Genomic DNA, 18,798 nt, shown 5'->3' on the forward strand with positions numbered 1-18,798 from the left:
TAGTGTTCATAAGCAAGTGCCAAAACTTTCAATAATCACCTAGGATAGAAGCAATTTCTTAATGTAACTGAGGCATTCGGATATCTCTGTCACTAATTGTTGATAGATGTCTTAAATCTGTAAATCAACATGTTTGTTGGTGATAGTTCGATATCATCGAGAAAATTCAAAATTTATATGTTTAATCGCTAGACATTTTTGATGTCATGTCGATGCCATCGAAGGTCTGTTTGATGTCAGCGAAGACTGCTCGATGACATCGAAGGTTTGTTCGATGACATCGGTAAAATCTAGAATTTTCATGTTTAGTCAATAGAACGTTTTTGTATTAGTTCGATACTATCAAAGTGAGTTTGATACCATCGACGGTCTGTCTATGACATCAAAGTCCCATCGAAGGTGTCATCGAATGTATGCGCAGATTTACGCAATGTTGCTTATCTGCAGGATTTATTTCCGATTTAGATTGTGATTCTCCTAGTGGCTACATATAAGGGCATAATCGAGATAAAGGGGTATTTAAGGCTTTTTAATTCATTCTTAGGGTTTCAAAGCGCTTGTAAAAGGAGATTTGAGGTTTGTTTGAATCGGGTATTCTCTCTATCTCTTGTAACTTCTGCTTTCATAATGATTATTGTTGCTTTGTGCTGTAATTTTTTTTTCCGAAAGGGTTTTTTCACGTTAAATTTGGAGTCTTTGTGATTGGGCTTGTTAGTGCGATTAGAATACTCTACTTGATTCATCTTTGCGTGCTTCCATGGTTCCCCAATAAGTGGTGTCAAAGATAAACGTTGCAACACAGTTTAATCTAAGCGTAGAATATCAATGGCTGTAAATCCTAAGTTCAATGTTGAGAAGTACTCTGAGAAAAATAATTTTGAATTATGGAAGGCCAAGATGATTGGCCTATTAGTTCAACAAGGATTGGATGAGGTCCTTGAGAAGCGACCTGAATCTATGGAAGATGATGAATGGAACAAGTTGGATGATAAAGTGAGAACCTCCATCCACTTGTGCCTAACAGATGAGGTCATCTACAATATCATGACAAAGAAAACTGTAGCAAGTTTGTAGGCGAAGTTAAAGGACATATATGCAAAGAAGTCCCTTGAAAATCACGTACACTTAAAGTTACAGTTATTCAATCTAAAGGTAGCGGAGGGAGGTGATGTTGAGGCCCACATTAGCAACTTTTACAAGATGATCCGCAAATTACTGGATGTGGAGGAAGTGGTTAAGGATGAAGATAATGCATGTATCTTATTGAATTATCTCCTGGCTTCGTATGAGTCTTTCAAAGACACGTTATGCATTGGTAAATCGTCCATTAGTATTGATACCGTTATTTCAGCCCTTCAAGGAAAGTCGATGAGAAAGAAAACGGTAACATGTATGCCTCTACTGATGCATTGTTTACTAGGGCGGAATTCTAAGCAGGATATAGGATCTTCTCATTAGAGATCCAAATCAAAAGATAAGAGTAAGGGAAAGTTGAAGTGTTGGAATTGCGGGTTGTCTGGGCATATGAAGAAGGATTGTACAAATCCTAAAGCGAGAAGAGAGAACTCAGAGACTTCTTTCAGGGAGGCCAACACCGCAGAGTCAGATACGAGCATGAGTGGAGGTGATGTGTTGTCTGCATTTATGGTCGGACACTTAGACGATGATCATAGGGATGGGTGGATTTTGGACACAAGGGCATCATATCACATGACACATCATCAGAGTTGGTTCACCAGTTACAAAGAGTACGATGTTGGCCAGGTATTTATGGGCAATGATAATGCCTAATGTTGTGGGTGTTGGATCGCTGTGCATCAAGATGTTTGATGGCATGGATCATATCTTGACCGAAGTGAGACACATTCTTGACATGAGAAAGAGCTTGATATCTCTTGGAGCACTCAACGTGCTTGGGGTGTAAATTCACTGGTTTCAATTGGGTCCTTAAAGTTTCAAAAGAGACACTCGTTGTAATGAAACCACAGAAGAGTGAGAACCTTTACAGGTTGATCGGAAGCACTTCAACAAGTGAAGCTGCAACATATAACACATCTGCACATATGTAGCATGCTATATATGCCACATGAGAGAGCAGGACATGGAGGTGCTTGAGGAAGGAGGCGTGACTCTAGAGGAGATTCACACGAATGTAAATCCAGCGAATATGCTCACTAAGGTGGTTTCTACAAAGAAATTCAAATTTTGTGTAACTTCTCTAGGCTTGGCGAAGACGTAAAGGAAGATAGATGATGCATAAAAAGCAATGATGGAGCTACGATGCAAGGCATGATTAGAGAATGAGAAAAAAGAATATATGAATAATAGCTATTGAAGACGTGGTGGAGATTGTTGATAAATGTCTTAAATCTATAAATCAACATGTCTATCGATGACAGTTCAATGCCATTGAGCAGACTTTGATGCCATCGAGAAAATTCAAAATTTATATGTTTAGTCACTAGACACTTTTGGTGTCCTATCGATGCCATCGAAGGTCTATTCTATGCCATCCAATAATGCTCGATGGCATCGAAAGTTTGCTCGATACCATCGGTAAAATGAGAAGGAAAAATGGACGAATAGAGGGTTTCTCACAAAAATGAGCCTAGCTAGCTTACCCTAAGGGCCTGTTTGTTTTTCAAATCCCACGGTATATGCAATGTTAATGGGCAATTATTACTTTTTCTACCAGATTGGAAATGAGGAAATGAGGTTATAATTTTACCTCAAAAACATTGGCACAAAACAGTGTCATCTTAATAAAATTTTGGTGGTGAAATTTGTAAGGCTCATCACTATACATGTGTCTGATCCACATTGACCATATGTTCTACATGCTCATTTTAGGGCATGAGCCAAAAAATGAGATAGATACAAAGCTCAACTGGTCCACACCACGAAAACATGAGGAATTGAACGTCTGCCATTAAAATTTTAAATGAGCCTAGGGCTCACAAGGATGTGTACCTTCCATCCAACCTATTCATAACGTCACACAAACATGGATGAAAGGAAAACAAAAGCAATAAGCTTGATGTAAAACTTCTATGGCCCCAAAGAAAAATTGAGTGTTAAACATTCATTTACCCATGTTTCTTGTGGTGTGGTCCACCTGAGCTTTGGATCTGCATCAATTTTGGGTTCATGCCCTAAAATGAGAGGGAAAAACGATTGGACGATGTGAATTAAGATCATACATAACATTGGAACCCATGTATTTTAATGGAAAAAAATTTCGCCTTCTCTATTCAGTGCAATAGCTTTTCAAAAAAGCTTCATGTTAACATCAGGTCATTATTAAGAGGCGGCTAGTGGACGTTGAATGTAAATATATGGGTAAATAATAATTATCCATTTACATTGCATTTACCCATGGATTTGAAGAACGAACAGGCCCTAATAGGAACTCCGTGCCAAAGGCTTTCGAAGTCAACCCACTTCTGATAGCATAAGACACCTATTATATTTTTCCATCATTTTAAAATAGTGGTGACGTGTCTTCCTCTCATCACACTCTTATGTACAGTTACCCAGACCATCTAAATTGTGGGCCATACTCTAAAAGGATGACACCTTCAAAATCAACATTGATCATGCAATCCAACCAATCTATCAAATGGATGGTTATTTAATGATCCAAAATTCTAAGGGCGGAAGCAAATGTTACTATTCTCTTTGTCCACGCTCCATCCACAGCTACAGCGATTTGGAAAATCTATCTACCGCTGAAGATTCTCCGTCATTTTTAAATGGTGGCGAACTAGCATAAGAGTCCATCACCAAAAGATGTCTACTTAAGCCAAAGAAACCAGAAGCTGAGGCCAGACCAGGAGCGTCTGTGTATGGTGGCGGCTCTCATCTTCGTTGGAGGAAGTACAGAAATGGCAACGGCTACGATGGAGAGGAAGAGAGCATGTGTAACTGGTGCCACCGGATATGTGGGATCCATGCTCGTTAAAAGCTTGCTAGAGAAAGGGTACGCCGTCAACGCCACCGTCAGAGATCCAGGTTCGTTCACCCTCGTATTCTTTCCTCTCTTTGCATCATCGTTCTAAAACTCAGTGGGTCGACTCGAAACTCGGACGAGTCAACTCGACTCAGTGAAATTTTGAGCTGTATTTTGGAATCTCTCTCCCGAGCTTTGATTAGGTCAGAATCAATAAGACTCGCCCAGCTGGCAGGAAACTCGGTTAACCCGATACACCTTAGTCGGTCTACTCGAAACTCGGACGAGTCAATTCGACTTGGTGAGATCTCATGCTGATTCAACTCAACTCAATGAGATTACGAGCCAAGTATTTTGAAAACTTGCACATGAGCTTGACTATGTCCAGACTCAACAAGACTCGTCTAGTCGGCCTGAAAACCCAGTCAACTCAATACAACTCAGCACGACTTGGGGCAGAATTGCAATAAACCCACATCAAATACCACAATTACATATTATTTATTTTACCATTTCTGGCAACTTTAAAATTTTCTCAACAAGCTTTATAACTTTAAATCTAATTATTGGTGAACATACTAATCCTCTGCTTGTTCCCTTTAGGAGAATTCACTAGTATTAGAAGTAGTGATTGGATTGGGTAGTCTTATCATTTTTATCAAGCTAAGGGCTTGTTTGGAAGACATGGTGAAATTGATATGAGGTTGAATTTGTAAGTGGGGTGACTTGTATTTTCACTTCTGTGGTGGGTGGGGTGTAAAATCATGATCCTCTTCATTGGTTACAATATTGGAAACCATGATTCGATTGAGTAGCCTATATTTTTTATTTATTTTTCCTCCCAAAAATTATAATTGAATTTACTTCGATAATGGTGGAAACAAATGACCCAGGGGAGAATGATGTTATCACCCCCTCATTTTGATACATACATATAATGGCTTCTTAGTATTTGCTCATGCCTAGACATAACAAAAGAGAAAGTGAGAAATGATGAGGGAAAAGAGCTGCTTTTTATCAAAATAGTGGATGTGTAACGTTAGGGGGCTTTGCCTAATTTCTAGTCCAAAGTAATTGGATGGTCTTTGATGTTACAATACGCAAATGTGTTGGTTCTAATAAAGAGATAAAGCAAAAAAATTGAGATATTACATACAAAAAATAATAAATATATTATGTAGAGAGCCATGGCACTTTATAGTCACTTTCTTAAAAACAGATTTTCCCTCGTAAGGAAGATCCTTGATGCATTGGATCTGAGCAACTCTACCTTGGAAATACAACAACTCTCCTCTATGATGAATGACTTGGATCATGTACACATGATCTCAACAACACTAACCTAAGCTTACTCCTTTTGCTTCTCCCAATAAAAAATGCAGAAAGAAAACTCAGAGAAAAACGAGAAAGAGACAAAGAAGAGAGTCTTTTCTGTATATGAAAAAATAAGAAACGAAAGCCTCTATAAAGAAATAAGAGATAGTCATTATGGCTTGAGGCGCATGCGGACAGCGCATTAATGATAAGTTAGTGCATGTTGACTAATTAATTATTTGATAGTGCATCGCAACACTTTGCTCATGAATGTAATGGCAGAGTCAAAGACTAACAACATTGCAACGCACCTTGCCTCACCATGACACTTGCAAGGATGCCCCCTTAGTTCCCAATATAAGCAATAAGCCAAAGAGTCTAATATAAAATGCTTTACTTTCTTATCTCTTTAACAATGTGAGAGTAAACCAACACCAAAACAACGAGACAGTTAGGAAAAAACAATTTATCTTATTTATAAATCTATTTTTTCATTAAGATATCCCATTTCGCAACCATGGCGCGGTGAAGCCATGAGAACTAAAATGTGGTAGAGGTATCTCTTCCCGGGTGCACAAGGAGGGAGATACTTATGTGGAGGTCATCTATCTAGCGGACCCAGCGTGGATGACCCATGTTCTGAGATTACACCAATCCTACAATCATAGCTTTTGGTTTTCTTCGCTTTTGTGTACTGAATGTGGACGCTCAACCAATTTTGCTTCAAACCTTCACTTAGGAGGCTGATCAATTTATGATGGTCCAATCCATGCATTGTAACTAGATGGACAGTCCCAAATGATGGTATTGTAGCATGTATGCTTGAGAGGTGAGTCACCCCACACATGCAACATACCTGAGCATCACACCCCATTTAAGTAAAATGCATGATAAAAAAAGTAATCACCAAATGCATGCATTTTAGGTAGCATGTGTCCCACCTAATGAGTAGACTAACATGGCTTTTGGGGGCATCTTCACTAGAGCGGGCGGAAATCTCAAGAGCAATATCAACACACGTCAACATGGACTTATTGGCAAATCCCATTTTGAATGTGGATTCCCACCTGCTATCCATTGACATTTTAAAACCAATGACCTAATGCATTTTATTCTTTGGTGCAGAAAATAGCAAAAAGGTGTCCCACCTCTTAAATCTACAAGTCTTGGGTGATCTAAAACTTTTCAAGGCAGATCTCATGGAGGAAGATAGCTTTGATGATGCCATCAATGGTTGTGATTTCGTCTTCCATGTGGCAACTTCAATGAACTTTGAGTCTGAAGACCAAGAGGTAATTAATCATTTGTGGTAGAAATTAATTTTGTATATAAATAATACTTTTAGAAAAGTAAATAAATATATTATATATGATTACTTACATAAAAAAAAAATAAAAAATAAAAATCATACACCTGCGTATTAACCGTGGATTCATGATGAAAGTTATGGCATAAGGTTGATATTGTCTGTTAACCCAATGCGACCCACCTCCTTTTATCCTAGTTGGGGACTGCCCAAGAGAGCATAAAACTCCCACAAGTGCAATGTGTTAGACTATTATATTGTGCATATGGTCTACCAGAAGGTCTGGCCACTAATAGAGTAGAAGGGAAGGGGTATAATTGTGACAAGTCTTAGATGATGATGATGATGATGATGCCTTAGTAGTATGAGTATTTTTTCCATGTCATGGCAAAATGATGGAAATAACTAACATGATTTATTGGAGTATAGTTGTGAGTGAAGGGGTATATGAATATTTGAAGCGGCATCTTTCTTGCCCATATGCGATCAAGGTATTTCATAATGATAAAAAACTGGTTGTTACAGTTATGATATAAGTTGGAGACCACATGGTCTGAAAAAAAATGTTTTACCTGCATGACAAGCCGTCGTAGAGGCCGTTATGGGCAGTTTTTTTCCATAATGGCCATTATGCCTCGTAATACATAACGGTTGTTACTATTACCGTTAGGTACCAACCATTATGTCCGTTATGTAACCATTTTGGAATACCTTGCCTTCACCTTCTTATTGTGCGAGAGTTTTCTAGCATATAGATCTAAACCAACTTCAAGATATTGATTATGTACAGGTGTAAATCTTACTGTTGAAATTCAATTTCGCAAGTTCATTATTTTTTATGAAAACTTATGCCCTTTAAACGGTCCATAATGATTCAAATTCTTCATATATTATGGTAACAACTACAATGGAGAATGACCCACAACTCTCCCACATGGAATATCCTTAACATCTTATGTTTGGCTTTTTCTATGCCATTGTTGTATTTTAATCTTCGCCATTTACTTTTTAGTCATTAATCCAAGGGTTTAGCCCATTTGATCATGTATAACTTTTGGAATCACCCATTTCAGTAGAGCCCACCATATGATATTATTGATTCGTGTATCTATAAGTGAGAGTTCTTTATTAGATGGTAGGAGATATGGGTGCACCAATCCTCCATGCACACAGTGCACACACAAGGTTTTCCTGATAGTTCTTTTAGAACGTGATCTTCAGTCCTCTCTGTAATCCATAATTTCTCAGCTTCACATGTATTTTCATGGGGTTCGATGGTTCATTCATCACATGGGCCACAATTTTGAAAACAAACGGACGGCTTAGAGAGTCTTGGCCGAGCTTTTCAATCCACCATTTGTTTCATATTCCAAAGCCCACACAATGACAAGACTGGCCTTAACTTTCAGAAAGGGATGTTGGTCGCCTGTTAGATGGTGTAGATCTTGAACTCGTGTAACACATCAACACGTGTGGGATCATGAAAGTTCTAATATTATCATTATGGTATTGTTACATTTCCTTCCACATTGTATTTATTCATTATTTGTGATTGTAGAATGACATGATCAAGCCAGCAATCAATGGGATGTTGAACGTTCTGAAATCATGTGTTAGAGTGAAGACTGTGAAGCGTGTAGTCTGCACATCATCAGTGGCTGCTGTGTCGCCGAACAATCTCAATGGGACGGACCGTGTCCTTGATGAGGAGAGCTGGTCCGACGTTGAGTACTTGACCTCTAAGAAGTCGTTGATTTGGGTAAGCTGGTTTTTGTTTTGGGTTGGCTCGGCGGGACTCAGTTTGATTCACTACAAATTAGGGTTGTTAATGGGCTGATCACTGAGGTCTATGGGTTGGGGTTAGGACTAAGTTTTAGGTCCAATGGTAAAAATTTGAAGGCTTACACTTGGATAGAAAGCATGCCAAGCCAGCCCAGGCAGACTGGGCTCCTTACTCGTGCCTTAGTGGTAGACTCACAAGAGTTTCAACACAAGGTTATGAGTTCGAGTACCCATTGTGGTGTAAGTGTTGTGTGTTAAAAATAAAAAATAAAAAATAAAAAGAAAGAAAGAAGAAGAAAAAGAAAAATGCCTAGGGTGATTGATTTCACATGGACTGAGTATTACCGTGGTGAACCTGGCCTAGCCCAAGTCCGATCTAATAGCTTATGGTTTTGATTTGGTCATGCCTTAGCTTGGCCGATTTGAAACTTTTACCCCATTTACATCCAATCTTATGTTTCTAAGGGATTTTTATTGAAAAGATTCTTGAAAAACATAAAATTATAAAGAAGAAGAAGGAAAAAAAAAAAAGGACCACAATTAATTTTGAAATTCAAAAAGGATCTTCCTAATGTACGGATGGCAAAAAGACTAAAATCCAATTGACTCTTTTTTTCTTTTTTTCTTTTTTTTTTTTTTTTGCTTTCTTTCTTTTTCTTTTTGCCTAAGTGAGGTAGTAGAGTATTTGATGGAGGATGTGATCAAGCACGTTCCTAATACAAATGGACTTGAAAGAGCTTAAAGGGAACTTAACAAAATTTAACATAGTTTGATCGATCGAGTTGACAGATCGAAACTCATGTAATTTTTTAGTTTTAGTCTCTGGACGTTTGTGGGTCATTTCGATCAATCAATTGACCGATCGACGGTCCAATTATCGAATGGCAGAAACTTGCGTATTATTTAGATTTTGTTTCCTTATTTGTTTAGGTCTCTTCTAATTTCATCTTATTGTTTTTTAGGGTTATTTAAGCATGCAAACTTATTTATTTTAGGACGCTATCAATAAAATTCTTATATATATATATATATATATATTTATTTCTCTTGTGGATTCAAGGTATTATCGCTCGAGGAAAATGTTGATTGTCCTCATCATGCTGTTCACTAAATCAGTTTGGTATCAAAACGAGGTTTTCCTTCAGATCGATGGCTTCTAACGATGAATCGAGTAACAATCCCATGGACGATACTCTAGATAATTATACTTTAGCAACAGCAGCTTTTAAGGCAACGTAGTAAGAAAATCGACAAGTCATACAAGGGCCGCAAGCTGCTCTTGACTGCATAACAGAAGCCTTAGGGCAACTCCTTATTCATGGCAATGATTTGCCTCGAGTAGGTGATGGAATTCACAATCGTGCTAATCATGGGGTGATGTCGGCATTGAATTACAGGGTCCCACTTGAGGATGTAGGACCCGACGACAAGGAGATCGATAACATGATCCTCCAACACCCTAAACGAGGTAGCGATCGGGTAGATTGGACGGATCAAGAATTCAAGATGAAAGTCAATCTTCCTAAATTCAATAGACAACTCCACATCAAAGACTTTCTCGATTAGCTACTTGAAGTTGAGCACTTTTTCAACTACATGGACATCTTTGAAGAGAAGAAAGTGAAACTCGTGGCTTACAAGTTGAAGGGCGCAGTTTCGTCAAGGTGGAAACAGCTTCAACTTGCGCGGATGAGACAGATGAAGGCGTCAATCCACACGTGGTAATGGATGAAATAGCTTATGTACGCGTAATTTCTCCCCAGCAATTATGATCAGGTATTGTTCCAATAATACCAAGATTGTCGATAGAGTAGCCAATCGGTGAGAGATTTCATAGAGGAATTCTACCATTTGGTGGTTCAAAATGATTTGGTTGAGACTGCATCGCAGCAAGTCACTCGATTTAATGGTGGTTTGCATGTTACAATCTAGGGTCAGGTTCAGAAGTAGCTCGTTTGAATAATGAACAAAGTGATCAAACAAGCCACCTAAGTGGAGATGCAGCTTGAAAAATCCAATACATGAGCCTATCATGTTAATAGGATTTCCATTATAGGTCCTTCGCAGGGAGCATCATAGACCAAGGGAAAAGAACCTATTGGGGGTGTCCTCAACCTCCCACACCCATGAACCGAGAGTCATGGAGTAAACAAGTGAGATCCCAAAGAGCAGCAAATTGTTGCCGGTCCAACCAGGTTCTGAACCCTTATAGTCGGCGAAGGCCAGACCATTGTTACCGATGTGGCCAACCGGGCCACCTATCAAATGTGTGTCCTCAGCGAAAAGTGGCTAACCTAGCTATTAATGATGGAAGCGCTGAAAATACAAAGGAAGACCCATCTCTTGATGAAGTACAACACGCCATGAATGATGAAGTGGATGAAGCAATTTGGGTTCCTCAAGATCACGGTGAATCTCTAGTAAGGAGGTACACCCACAATGACATAACATCTTTCAAATAAGGTGTACAGTGAATTGAAAAGTCTATGATGTGATCATAGATAACAGGAGCTATGAGAATATTGTCTCTAAAGTTATACTGGAGAAGTTACAGCTTAAAAAAAAAAACATCTCTCCTCATACACAATTAATTAGATTAAGAAGGTCAGGGAGATGAAGGTAATTGAACAATGCACCTGTCATGCCCCAAACTCGGAAACCGGGCTCACAAAAAGCCCGATCGTCGAATCTGGTATCGACAGCCTCCGTAGTACCCCATTCTCGGCTCCCAACGTTCATAGGTCAGATTCCAATCCTGGGATCTTACAAGGAGGATTTTCTAATTTACATTTAACTCATAATAAGCATAACCACAAGTTAACCCAAGTCACAAGGGCAACATCATCATCACATATCCACTAATATAAATAGTTGAATATAGTGCTGAAAGGGAAATACATATGTCAAAAATCAAAGCTCCATAAGTCCACTGCACGCTCCAAGCTCAATGCTGTTGCAACTTGACGCCACTTGCACGCATCTATCATGCATAAGCTTCTAGAAAGCTTAGTGAGTAGTGAGAGTGTGTGCACAAGGTAAGTGTCAAGTAAGCAAGTACTGACAAGTCCATGGGTCATATAATATCAAGGTACATAATGCAAATAAGTTATGCAAATGATGAGTCAAAGCGAGCCAAATATTATATGCCGAGGATACAATACCATAAATCATATAATATCAAAATAAGCGAAAATATATTGATAAGTCTATGCGATGCAAGGCATGAGTACTAATTGTCATATCAATGCAGAAACATGGCAACCCAAAATGATAAGTATTGTAGATGCAATGTAATATGCGGTGCGAATCAAATGACCAAGCTGGAGTGAAGTCAGGATGATAGTACGTAGTATCATAGGCTATGGGGTCCATCACAAGGGACTTCTATTCAAACCAGTCCCATACCTAGATTTGGATAGTCAGACTTAATGTGGTGAACTCCTGATCTCAGGTTAGTCGCGTGCCCAACTGATATCCTGGCCATGCGAAGGTACACAACAATTAGTTGTGCACCACCAGCCCGAGTGGATAGTTAATGAAATGAATGCATGAGTATACAACTCCTACTCAATAAGTCCACATATCAGTACGGTTCCTTTCTGGGATCATCACCGGGGTATAGTACACTCCACGCCACCTGCCACCCCACCAAGCGCACAACTGGGTAAGTAGAAGAGACCTCACTATCCGCCTGGCCAGTAGTCTGCTAATACCTACCCGGCTTGTCGATAGCGGACCCATTCCTAGAGCTGGTCAAACTCAGCCTATCTATGCCTACTCCCTCGGGCGAGTAAGGCTACACCCTCTCCCAAACGACCACGACATAGTGGGAGACCCGACCTTCTGGTATTCGGCACTCGAGCGCTCATGTACATCCACTCAGTCTCGACATTGGGGCGTCCTCTGGTACTAAGAGGGTTTTAAAAATTTTCACCCAGGGTCATCTATGACAGCCCGATGCTCGAACCAAACATTTTCGGTGTCCCATCTGGCCATCCATGATATGCCTGTGGAGGCTATGGCCCTGATGTCGTTAGGGAGTACAGTAATCACAACACACAATGCAAGATGCATGAGTCATACAATCTAGTCATGCACCAATCTTGCATATATCGTGCGCTCATATGCGATAACCTCCACCTATCAGAGAGTCCCATAACAACCCACCCAATGACATATGCAATGGTCAACCACATCTCATAACAAACATGCAGATGATGCGTATGGGCATGTATTATAATGCTATACGGTCACATAATCATAATCAGTATTAATAATCGGCATCGACAATCAACCTTGACAATGTACACATTTAACCAACATTGCCCCCAAGGTATGGCCCATATAGAGCCTAACATATAGTGGACTCATGGCCTCATACTAGGGCCAAATATACAACACCATGGGCTCACTCATGGGCCACATATACATCAAGTGGGTCGCATCTCACGGGTCTAATATACATCGCAATGGGCTGCTCCCACGGGCTTAATATACATCAAGTCGGGCCTCACCATATGGGCTGAAAATATATCACAATGGGCCACGTCCCATGGGCCTCGAATACATCACAATGGGCCTCGACAATCGGAATCGGCCTCAACAATTGGAATCACACTCGAAATTAGCCTCGATACTCGACCTCGACAATCGAAATCGACAAATTAGTCACGACAATCGGAATCAATCGATGATCGAAATCGGCAAATCAGTCATGATAATCGGCCTCAATCGCTAATAGGCAATCGCCACGACAATCGAAATCGACAAATCGGTCACGTCAATCGGAAATTGACAATCGGTCACGATAATCGGCCTTGATCACTAATAGGCAATCGGCCACGACAATCAGAATCGGTAAATCGGTCATGACAATCAGAATCAATCGGTAATCAAAATCGGCAAATTGGTAACGTCAATTGAAAATCAACAATCGATCACGATAATTGCCCTCGATCGCTAATAGGTAATCGGCCACGACAATCAAAATCGGTCAATAATCGGAATCGGTAAATCGGTCAGGTCAATCGGAATTAGCAATCGGTTACGATAATCGGCCTCGATCGCTAATAGGCAATCAGCCACGACAATCAGAATCGGTCAATAATCGGAATCAAAAAATCAGTCACGTCAATCGGAATCGGCAATCGGCCTCGATCGCTAATTGGCAATCGGCCACGACAATCGAAATCGGTCAATAATCAGAATCGATAAATCGGTCACGTCAATCAGAATCGACAATCGGTCATAGTAAATGGCCTTGATCGCTAATCGACAATCAGCCATGACAATCGGAATCGATTGATAATCGAAATCGACAAATCAGTTACGATAATTAGCACCGATAATATGCACCGGTAATCAGGGTCGATAATTGGCACTGATAATTAGGGTCGATAATCGGTGTCGGCCTCGATAATCAGCACTGATAATCAGCAGATAAACAAAGCGGGGTCCATAGATGATCATCCAATCAACTATAGTATAAAGATCGGCACTCAACCATGGTTATATCAAATCCGATAGCATAGAGTCATCCATCTATGGTGAATGGGGCCCACTTATTTGGGTTAACCCACGAAGAGAATGGGCCTAACAAGGACTAAGGGAAGGTCACAATGAGGATGTTTAACTATCATTGCCCCTCAATGTGGACATCTAACCAACATTGCTCCCAAGGAGTGGCCCACGTAAGGGATTTATACGCAACGCGGTGGCTACACATGCATCACATTGGGCCTCACATACGTCACATTGGGCTTCATACGAGGGCCTCAAGTGTATCACAATGGGCCACGCCCATGGGCCTTGAATACATCACATTGGGCCTCGCCCATGGGCCTCACATACATCGCATCGGGCTGATCGAATGGGCCGATTTGAATGGGCCAACTCAGATGGGCCGAATCAAAGGGTCAATTCAAATAGGCCTTACCAATGGGCTTTATGTATGTCAATCGGGCCCACCCTTATACATTTTTTTGAGACCCAACCTATTCATAAGTTAACATAGGGATAGATGAAGTGAAGACCAAATATCAGTTGAGTGGGAACCACTGTGGTCCTTAGAATTTCCAACGGTGGACGTCGCTGTCCACTATTTAAATGGTGGGCTCCACTTGAGCTTTAGATCTTACCCATTCTTTTAATCATGCTCGAAAATGATCTCACAAATTGTTGGACGATTTGTATACCACACAAGCATCATGGTGGGTCCCATAAATAGACAGCGTGGATGGAAGAGGTGGGATCCACGGAGCTTACTGTCGTGTACAGTAGCAAGTCACAGGGCAGCCATATATCTGTGGTACATGTAGCTAATGCTGCTTTAAAGAACAGCAGAGGTGGGTCCCACATAGGGCCCACCCTTATGTATGTAAATAAAATATATATATTATATATATTACGGATATAGCTGCTGCTGTGCAGCTTTTATGTATCTACATATAAAATATATATTATATATTATATAAATATCACAGCTACATATATAGGATTATATATATATATATATATATATATATATATATATTACATATACAATATCATAGCAGGTGGGTCCCCACATGGGAACTTACTAGCTATAGTATTATATATATATATATATATATATATATATATATATATATATATATATATATATATATATATATATATATATTATATTATATAGTAAATTAACGTCCAGGCCATCCACGGCCTGAACAGTCATGTGCATCAAGGAGGGCCCCACACGTGAGGTGGGTTCCACCGTCCAAGGACAGTGGACACCACATGTACGTGATGGTGTGGCCCACTCCAAATGGATGGACGGCGTGGATGGGTCCCATGGACCCCACCGTCAGTCCACTCTCCACTGTAGCCACCTACACTAGGGAATCGTGCCAAGACCTCAGCTTTAAAATGAGGTATCTTTCACTCAACCTACCACATGAGCCATAGATCTGGGTCCCACTGTCCTTGGATGGTGGATGCACCACATGCATGTGGTGTGGCCCACCAAAATGGATGGATGACATGGGTGGGTCCCATGAACCCCACCGTCTGCACACACTTCACTGTTAGTGCACCCACGTCAGTCCACACTTCATTGCTATCACTCCCCACGTTAGTGCACCCACTGATAGTTAACACTTCACTATTAGCTGCACCCTCCACTGGTGCGTCCGCCTGGACGGACGGTGTGGATGTACACCTCATCAAGGTGGGTCCCACATGGCCCACCTATTTTGGATTAGCCTGATATTTGTGTTTTGCCCATGGCACGTACCACCCATAAAACAGTGGAGTCCTCATCAATGGGTGGCGTGGATAAGGTTATGCATTAAGTGGGCCACAAGCCATCATACACGAAAAAAAAACAATGGAGAGAGAGAGAGAGTGAGAGAGAACGGAGAGGATGGAAAGGCCCCGCCACTATGGGCCCCTCTTTGATACAAAGTCTACATCAAGGTGGGTCCCACCATAAGCGGGCCCTTACATCACAAAAATTAAAGAGATAAAGATCCGAGATCAACCACCGTCTTCTTCTTACTCCCTTGGCTTCCTTTACTCCTTAGCTTCTATCCTAACAGAGGAGATGGAGTTTGAATGGTTGAGATGGGAGATGAGAGGGTGGAAAGTGGGCCACATTAAAGCTCCTCCATGAGATCTTGGGAAGCTTGGACACATGGTGTTTTTGGTTGCTTGGAATGGAGCTTGAGAAATGAGAGAGAGAGAGGGTTGTAAGGAGAGAGAGAGAGGGAGAGAGGGGGATGGGTGATGGATGTGGTGAGTGATGGGTGTGTAAGAGATTGTTGACTTTAAGAGTAGGTTGTGTAAGAAAGGTATGGGGTGTGTAAGAACTTTTTGACTTATGGGGTTGCTTGGGGATGAGTGTGAGGTGATGGTGTACTTGACCCTTGATGGGATTGATTGATTGATTGAGGTGACATGTTGCAGAGATTCTCTTGGATTTTACAACTCGGGTCGTTTTCCTCGAATTGAGCATGGGCCCACATCTCCTGGCCAGGGTATCGGATCGGTATGCAAGATGCGACATTGGAACCGCGGCGATGGTGCGGTCGCAATAGTACAAGTTTCGAATTAAGCCGACTCAAATTTATCGGATATGACTTAAGGTCGTGCACAAACGTTGATTATAGGTCGCAGGTTGTCGGAATTCGACAGGAAGGATCGCGAGAATTGACGAAACAGTATGGACTAGGATACGGGCCTTACAGCACCACCTCTTTCCCAATTAGTATTCATTATAAGAACTAAGTAGTATATGACATAGTTAATATGGAGGTACTCTGTCGACCATGGCAATTACATTGTGATACCACTCATAGAGGACAAGCTAATGGATACATTTTCATCAAGGATGGCTAAAAAATCATACTCGACCCTATAGACTCAGATGATCAATTTGAAGCTTCTAAAGTGGAGGGACGTTCTCTCCTAGCTATACAAGACTTTGTGGAGGAGTCTAAGGAGACCTAAAAAGTCTTTGCATTGGTTGTGAATGGTGAACAGGAACTAATATCGTAGATAAGGTGTATAGTGAATTGAAAAGTCTATGATGTGACCATAGACAACAGAGCTACAACAATGACATAACATCTTTCAAACAAGGTATATAGTAAATTGAAAAGTCTATGATGTGATCATAGACAACAGAAGCTATGAGAATATCATCTCCAAAGTAATGCTGGAGAAGTTGTATCTGAAAACAAAAAAAAAGAAAAAAAAATCCCTCCCCATACACAATCGACTAGATTAAGAAGGTCAGTGAGATGAATGTAATTGAACAATAAACTATCTTTTTCCCAATTGATATTTATTATAAGGACTAAGTAGTATATGACATATTTAATATGGAGGCTTCTCATATATTACTCCGTCGGCCATGGCAATCAGATCGTGATACCACTCATAGAGGATGAGCTAATGGATACATTTTCATTATGGATGGTCGAAAAAGCATTCTCGCCCTTATAGACCCAGATGAACAATTCGAAATTTCTAAAGTGAAGGGGCGTTCTCTCCTAACCATACAAGACTTTGTGGAGGAGTCTAAGGAGACCATAAAAGTCTATGCATTGGTTGTGAAGGGGGAAGGAATAGAACCCACAATTATTTTCGAAAAACTGAAACCATTGTTACAAGAATTTAAGACAATCTGGCTGTAACGCACTGAAATTTTGGGAGCTGAGTAGGTACTCAGATCCCAAATTCCTAGGTGCCACGTATGCCCTATTGAACTTTGAAATTTGGTGTATTTTATTCATTTTATAAGCAGTGGGGGAGTGTAGCAGGCCGTGAAACATAAATCAGGAATAATAAAATGAAATCAAGTGCAGTTATATATATATATATATATATATATATATAAAATCCATGTCCAACGTAAGACAAAGTAAATAACAAGTGGTACTACTAGTCTCGCAAATATATCATCACCAAAATGACTGGACCCTTATCCTGTGCCCCGCAGTCATCCCTATAGCGGACTACGAGGATCCGCCAAAGATCTGAAAGTATGACAGCTCCTCCTCATCATCCACACTCGCTCCATCAAGGGCGTCGAGCTCCATGATCCCTGCATCTAAGACAAATTCTGTTTAGTGTTTTAAAACACTGTCCCAAAGATGAGTGAGTAGCTAAGTTAGTGGTTCCATTAACAATAAGTTGTGCAAATCATCATACATAGGGACAAATTTAATGAAAAGCAATCATTCATAGAGTCCTAACACTCTTATTAATATAAATGCATGTTTTCATGATATGATGTATGCCCTTACTTCTAACACTCCCTCGATCGACAACATCTAACGATCGCAATGCCCAACACTCCCTCAATGTGACCTCGACTGCCGAATTGTCAATTCTAACTAATGCAATGTGATGTAAGATGTTAACCGAGTTGATTAATTATGTCCATTCATCTAGTAATTTGGAAAAACTGGGACACCCTGACAGATCAATGCCCTATCCTGATCGCGCGGCCCTGACGGTCGTGGCAGTATTGCTCTCACGATCCTTGACCCATTTTAGGTTTGTCACTCCCAATATTAAAATCGTACGAATGTAATTTTGAGAAAGAGTCCTTGCTGCGGTCACTACGGGTAGGCTCGTCACCCAGGGTACGTTGACAACTCGGGCATAGTGTCCCATATCACCATGCCCAGCTCCCAAGACTTGTGGGCCGTAACTAGTGATTTGTCAGTAGACGTAAATGGACGCAGGGTGTCTTAGGTTCAAGCAGGCATGTACATACATAGTTAATGATCATGAATGGCCGGCTGGTGGGCCAATTTGTCTCCACTAGACGAACTACGAATTGTACGACTTTGAGAGCGACGTCTCGCGTAGTCCTACTACAGCCGACAATCCGCAATTTGACTAATTGGGCCAAATTTGCCCGTATGTGAGCCTACTAGAAGGGCTGCCCAAGTGGGTTCTG

The 18,798-nt window shown here is 40.6% G+C and overlaps 1 protein-coding gene across 2 annotated transcripts in view; it reads left to right on the forward strand.

Moving 5' to 3' along the window:
- The first annotated feature begins 3,652 nt into the window (after positions 1–3,652).
- Positions 3,653–18,798, forward strand: part of LOC131221641 (anthocyanidin reductase ((2S)-flavan-3-ol-forming)-like) — a 31,332-nt gene continuing 16,186 nt past the window's right edge. The window contains exons 1-3 of one of the 2 annotated variants that reach the window (XM_058216933.1): positions 3,653–4,011; positions 6,389–6,555; positions 8,128–8,328. In XM_058216933.1, the coding sequence (XP_058072916.1) occupies positions 3,846–4,011; positions 6,389–6,555; positions 8,128–8,328 (534 nt within the window). In that variant the 5' untranslated portion in view covers positions 3,653–3,845. The remainder of the gene's footprint in view (positions 4,012–6,388; positions 6,556–8,127; positions 8,329–18,798) is intronic. The other variant, XM_058216934.1, reaches the window with a different exon arrangement.

The sequence above is a fragment of the Magnolia sinica genome, chromosome 12 (assembly GCF_029962835.1).
Source record: "Magnolia sinica isolate HGM2019 chromosome 12, MsV1, whole genome shotgun sequence".
NCBI lineage: Eukaryota > Viridiplantae > Streptophyta > Magnoliopsida > Magnoliales > Magnoliaceae > Magnolia > Magnolia sinica.